The 6,687-nt window shown below is 34.6% G+C and overlaps 1 protein-coding gene across 1 annotated transcript in view; it reads left to right on the forward strand.

Annotated features, from left to right (window-relative positions):
• The window catches only part of LOC135208461 (receptor-type tyrosine-protein phosphatase zeta-like), a 39,107-nt gene extending 32,666 nt beyond the window's left edge, over positions 1-6,441 (forward strand). The window contains exons 7-10 of the mRNA XM_064240660.1: positions 511-564; positions 1,481-1,551; positions 1,887-1,992; positions 5,397-6,441. Coding sequence (XP_064096730.1) covers positions 511-564; positions 1,481-1,551; positions 1,887-1,992; positions 5,397-5,940 — 775 coding nt within the window. The 3' untranslated portion in view covers positions 5,941-6,441. The remainder of the gene's footprint in view (positions 1-510; positions 565-1,480; positions 1,552-1,886; positions 1,993-5,396) is intronic.
• Positions 6,442-6,687: the final 246 nt, after the last annotated feature.

Raw genomic sequence — 6,687 nt, forward strand, 5'->3', positions numbered from 1 at the left:
GGGGGTCATTATCTTTGATACTTATCTTTGTCTTTACGGTAATACCCAACGGGCTTGTACTACGCTCCGCAAAGGTGGATACACCGGATTAACCTCTCGGGGTCACTATCTAGTTAAGATCCAATGAACCTTTTAGACAAAGCTGTTCTCCTCCCCAGTCCTTGTTCTAGGTTCAGTGGCAAGCTATACTGTACCATGTTCATGCGCTAAATACGTCTGCTGGTAGATTCAATTACCCTTAACATAAAATAGGAATAAGCACTAATATACCCTAGTTGAGACCCTGGCACTTTTGATAACTATTTGGTACCGTTCGTTGTACATAAGTTCACGTTTTTATTCATTTAAGATAACATTTTGGAAAATGTATTGGAAAATATATCAATCCGTACTATACCTTTTATTGGTGAGATTTAGCAGATGTAAAAGAAGCATAACCTATGCCATATATAATTTTGGAAGTTAAGTTACTTCAATATATATTTTTCTGACCTCTCAAAATGTTTTTAGCTCTGAAGAAACGGACAGGGATGACTGCGGATTTAATGAAGCTGTGGCCAGAACGTAAGTGCAGTATTTGTTGAATTTCTTACATCCTTACCAGGGGAAACCCTTTTTTTTTTTATGCCAACTAATTCTGGCCCTTTTCCAATAGCAAGTGGTATAGAATGTTTATTCTTACATTCACTAATGTCTGAATTTCATGATATTCAAGAGTAAATTTTGTCTGGTATTTGCTTTATAGAGGGCCTTCGGTAATAACTGTAAAACCTGTAATTTACTGTCGTTTATGGAACTAGATTACTGTATATCTTGATGACCAGTTCAGAGAAGTCTAGATGGCTAAGTAAAGAACTATTCACCTTGAAAATTTGCCCATTTCTCTTTAAAAAAAAAAACTAAACTTATTTTCGGGGTACAATATTCATTAAAGACAACTTGCATCAACGAAAAGTAATTAACCTTTCGGATAGTTCCTTTCGATAATAAGACGTAATTCCTTGAGTGTCCCATCATGGCTTAGCCCACTCCTAGCCATATGGGAACAGAAACGAACTGATTCCGAAAAGGTTAAATTTAGGGTGGTTTAAAATATCTGGGTAACGAGTTTCATTTAATATGTGATCTGGAAACTATTACTTCTAAGCAAGATTTCAGTTAACAATTTAGTTAGTAGGGCTATAATAATCCACATTAACTCTGAATAAAACCTATTTGGTACGCTTTGGTGTCTAGACATGAAAATATTAAAAATTACATGTGTTTTAAAGATTATGGGACCCTACTGAAACTTCTCATTTAAGGACTGAACATAAAAAAGTTGCGCTACATGAACCTTTAGTATTTCCTGTATCTATTATTAGCAGTTTTTCTAATCTCAAGTTTCTCAAAATTATACATTCCTTAAACAAATAGTTGCTAAAATTATATGTATTTATATATTGGAATTTTCTGACAGTATAAAATCCTCCTCCTGCAGGGTTACGTCAGGAAATAAACCTGGAAATTCGCCCGACAGTTTTCAGGGTAAAAGTGTAAATGCATCATCAGGTATGTCGTCATAATCTGGTGAACCTGCCATGTTCTTGAAAGATTGAGACGAAATTGTAACTACTTGACAGGTTATTCAAGTTTTATATTTTACTAATATCAGGTTAATAAAGTTTTAGATTTTACTAATACCATGATAACTGTGTGTTATTTTTTTCATTGATCTCTCTAAAACCTACACGAGGAAGCAGTCGGTATGAATATTGCAAACGAACGTTTTTGCCACTTCAGATGTTCTGTAGACAGAATTAAGTTGCTACAAGGTTCTTAGGCCTCAGATATTGCTTGCATCACAGATTCATTCTGATTCATAACATTGGATTTGTCCATTACAGATCTTGCGACAGTTGAAACTGACAAAGCTGGGGTGTTGTCATCTAAGTTTGGTGGCCATGCGACATCGCAGTTTGATAGTGTATCGACCCACTCATTCGATAGCAGGTAACATACTTATTCAGTTAAAAATTCAAAACATGATTCACTTCATGTACTGAAAAGAAATCATAAAGCACTGCACTTCTAGAAAAACCACAAATAGGAGAACAAATATATTCAGAATCACATACCGTTTCAGAGCGTCATGCTTCATCCTCAGAGCGCACCGAAACTGTATTTGCTTCTGATTGATTGATAGTTATGACTGCTAAAACTGGCGTTACAACACCTAGGTTATTGACGCCGTATTAAATTAATTTACTTTAAAGATGAATAAATTTATAGTTCATTTAGGAAATGTCTAAAAATATATATCAACCATATCTGTAAATTCACATTTTAGTATACATACTAAATAAAAAAACTTCATTTAGGAAATAACTAAAAATACATCAATCCAGAGTCAAAGTAATAGGGTCTGCTCAACTCGGCAGTGGGCAGTGGGAGCGGAGCTAATACTGTGACGTCAGAAGAGAAACTACCCGCGCTCCTACCATTGAATTGACTTACTTTAAAAAAGCTTTAGTTTTTATACATTTAATCCATATTGCATGGTGTTTTTTTTTTATAAAATCTGATAAAACCTGTAAAGAGGTAACATGCTTGATGTTTTTTAATAACCATTCAAAGTATATAGGGTCTGCTCAACTCTGCAGTGGGGGCGGAGCTAATAGTGTGACGTCACAAGAGTAACACTCCCGTGTTTCTCCACTGAATTTCTTGAACCCTTAGTTTTTATACATTTAATCCATATCGCGTGGTGTTTTTCATAATCTTTGATAAAATCTGTAGAGGTCACATGGTTGATTTTTTTAATACCCATTCTCTCATTTAGTCACCAAAAAACCCTTGTTTTTATTGCACAAATATACCAGTTTGAACACACAGCTACTCCAGCTTTCTTCATATGTTTATTCTTTACTTATTTATTTACTTACCTATATACTGGTTTTCTGTATTCTCTTCAAGTCCATTTCTTTTAACATGGCAACTATCTCTCTCTCTCTCTCTCTCTCTCTCTCTCTCTCTCTCTCTCTCTCTCTCTCTCTCTCTCTCGGGTAGTAATATTATCAAGATTTTAAATAATTCTTAAGAAATGTATTCAGTTCTGTCACTGTGTTCATACCTCACTTTCAAAGGCAACTTTTTTATAATATAAGTTAAAATGATAGATTAATAATATTTTCCAAATCTTATTGTGAATACTTATTGTTATGCAATTAATACAAAGAAAATATGGATACAGGCAGTGTAAAAAATGGCAGTTGCAATTGCACGACTTGGGCACAAAAAGGAAAACGATATCAAAAGTATAAATGATGAAAATGATACAGGGAACACTTCCAGCAAATTTTTCATTAGCACTTCATATCACATAAATATACTTCCGAACACATAAGTTTACATACAACACAAACTGTATACATAAAGGTATTAACTATGCATGCCTCAAACGATTATAATATTTTCGAAAAAAGTACAAAAAGTTTAGTCAGTCTGGCTGGATGTATCTGATGACGTTTCACAAGGGGCGGGGCTAGATTTCAGATCTCTCACGAACGCTTAATTTTTTATAGTTGTTGCGTGCGTAGATGATAATTTCTGTGCGCGATTATGAGTTTGAAAATAATTGTAATTGTAATGTGTCATATACAAATTGAAAGGGCATTCTTTGTACGTTTACATGGTATATAGCAAAACGCAATAAGATGAAAAATTTTGTAAGAAAAATGTGGTAAATATTTACATAAAATTTTGGTCCGTCTTTGACCAATTCCTCGAAAATTTCTGAGAACACCTATCAATTTTATTTATGCATTATATAGTAAATTTTAACAGATTTCTAATCCATTTTTCAGTTTCTTTTTATCATCCCTTAGTCAGATACGCTACGAAACGTGAATGTATGTAGGTTGACGGATGAAGTAATTGCACATTTTTGTGTGCGTAGATAATTTTTTCTGTGCGCGCTTGTTGGTTTGAAAGTAATCGTAATTGTAATGTGCTATATATCATTTGAAAGGAGCGGGGTAGGTTTTAGTACCGCCTCGTGAGCAGACCCTATTACTTTGACTCTGTATCAATCATTCTGTAAACTCGTATATAGTATATATACATACAAGCATATGGCTTAAAATCTGTTGAGGAAGCCCGCCTCTCACCCAAAGTTATGTAATTGTTCCATATTACAATCCTCACCAAGAATTGTAGGTAGGGTAAAATACTATTCTCACGTCCCTAGAACAGGAACCGAACCATGTCTTGGATAACCAAGACGAGACATTCGACCAGCAAATGTCTTTCATCGAATATATTTGTTCTACTGTTTGTGGTTTAGTTCAAGTTTCATAGGTCGATACTGAGCCGTTATCATACAGTACATCTATTCGGACAACGGGAAACCAAAATGTTTGTAATGACAAGTCTTTCCCCGTTCATTCTTTGGTTTCCAAAACTCAGCCATCATTACTAAATCATAAATTCAAGGATTACTTTAGGGTGTAATTTGAAATATTGTTTTCACTTCTTTCTTCAGTTCTGTTATTTATATAGCCTATGTAATACCAAGTTAAATGCTCCCAGGTTGATTTTATCAGAAAAATGCAGTTTTTTTTTTCACTAAAGCTACTAATAGCTACGTTATCCTTAGTTCGTCCTCGGTTATGAGTATGGGATATCCCGTCTGAATGTCCTCCAAATTAGCCTATTCTGACGTCAGAATTACTATGGCATTCGTAAACGTCCATCCATGTGGTACGATCGAAATAGTTCTGGAGTAACGACCGTTTTACAAACTAACGGAGTTTTTATGCATAAACGTGCAGATCAGTGATAAGTACATTATTATTGAAATTTGTAACCATATATGAGATGTAATATTTAAATATTTTGGTCTTCTTGCCTTATCTTTTTGGTTAATTAAGTTTAAAGATCATTGTTGACACTTGTAAACAGAAAAAAGCAGTTACCGCGAGCTAGAAAAATCACAAATTTCAAAGTCTACCATAAAATACATTTTCTTTTTGAGTGTTTGGCTTTAAAGAAAATGAATTTATACCTGGACTTATATATTTACTCGAATGATTGTCTAAGAGATATTCATCACTTTTAAGTCTTGTGTTGTAATATAACAGAATGATTCCGGTAAATACATTGTAAAGATGTTATGTCAGATTGGCCATCAAAGCTCGAATATCTGTGTAAAAACTTCTAATCCGTCCATTGTTTATTGTAAATCGTCTTTACTTTCATTAATGTGTAACGTTCTTAACAAATGAAATGGATTGTCTATCGGATAAAAATTGTCACTTCACTGAATGAAGTGAATTAAATTACGTTTATCATAAAATCATACCAGTATGTTTACATTTAACTTAGAAATGTTCAAGTAACTAATAATCTTATTCCAGAACCGTCATAGCAAAAATAGAAAACGTAGGGATTATTCCGAAGGAGACCACGCCACTACTGCCCCAGTCAGCAGAATTTGGAGGAGGAATCACATTCGAGGAAACGCCACACCCTATTCTCCCTATTGCGTCGTCGACTGAATCAGCCCAGCCTCCCAGGACGGAAGTGAAATCAACAGTAAATGAGAGACATGTCCCTTCAAATGAAACTTTTCATACCACTTCGTCGTTACTGACCTCGACGAAACTAACGCAAGAGTTAGTAGAACCGACATCAATCGAACAACCTTTGCACTCCAGTGACATTGGGGAATTGGGAAGCCTGTCTACATTCATTTACTCGGTAACATTGGAACACACTTCGTCTACTGTGGAGGATGATCAAGCAGAAACTTCTCCACAAGAGGGTATAGAACCAGAACTCATTACAGCACCGGAACATTATGTGAGAGGGAGACCTGGCGGCAGTGGAGCCTCGACGAGAAGGCTAACATCAGAACTACCACTGTTTGTGTTCTTGATATCCCGGATTTTGTTTTGGTAGGTTGCTTAAATCGCTACTCCCATCACGTCAGCCAATTGGTGCCTCGATTTAGTCGTTGGTTTTTACTGGTTTATATATGCATTATGGGGCCAAAAATTTTCTTGATACCGTTGTCAACTTTATCACTAAACCGTTTACACGGAAATACATAATAAGAGGATATTTTAAACATTCCATATATGAGAACTCTTACTTCAACATGGGAAAATTGGTGGTTTAAGCAAGTTTCGAAAATCATATTGCTGTAATTTTCATTCTAAATAACTATATTTAAAAAGTTTTAAAAGACTATAATCGAAATACTGAAGAACATAATAGTGTACTTGCTGTATATTTATGTTCTCACTATTCCTTATCAGGGGATTTATTCATATGGTTTTCACACAGAAAACAGTTTTACTATAATTAAGGCTTTATGGGATGAATGTTTATTTTTAATTAAGAACATTATGTAAATCTGTTTTGTTGTTACTCTCCAACAATATATTATGCAGCCACAAACTAACTTTTCCTCCACTGAAAAGAAAACATGAAAAATCATGTTTTGTGCTAGTCTCGCCAGCATAAAAAAAATATGGAAAACTACGTGTAACTTTTAATTTCCGTCTATTATATTGGTTATTTGATGAGCAACAAATCAAAACAAAAAGCAGCTGAAAAGACTATGATAAAATGGTTACAACAGTTAGTGTCGTGCCTTCCGATAACAATTTCATTAGGAGGAAAGACACTTAAGCACAAGCAACC

This window comes from Macrobrachium nipponense, chromosome 35 (assembly GCF_015104395.2).
Source record: "Macrobrachium nipponense isolate FS-2020 chromosome 35, ASM1510439v2, whole genome shotgun sequence".
NCBI classification, from domain to species: domain Eukaryota; kingdom Metazoa; phylum Arthropoda; class Malacostraca; order Decapoda; family Palaemonidae; genus Macrobrachium; species Macrobrachium nipponense.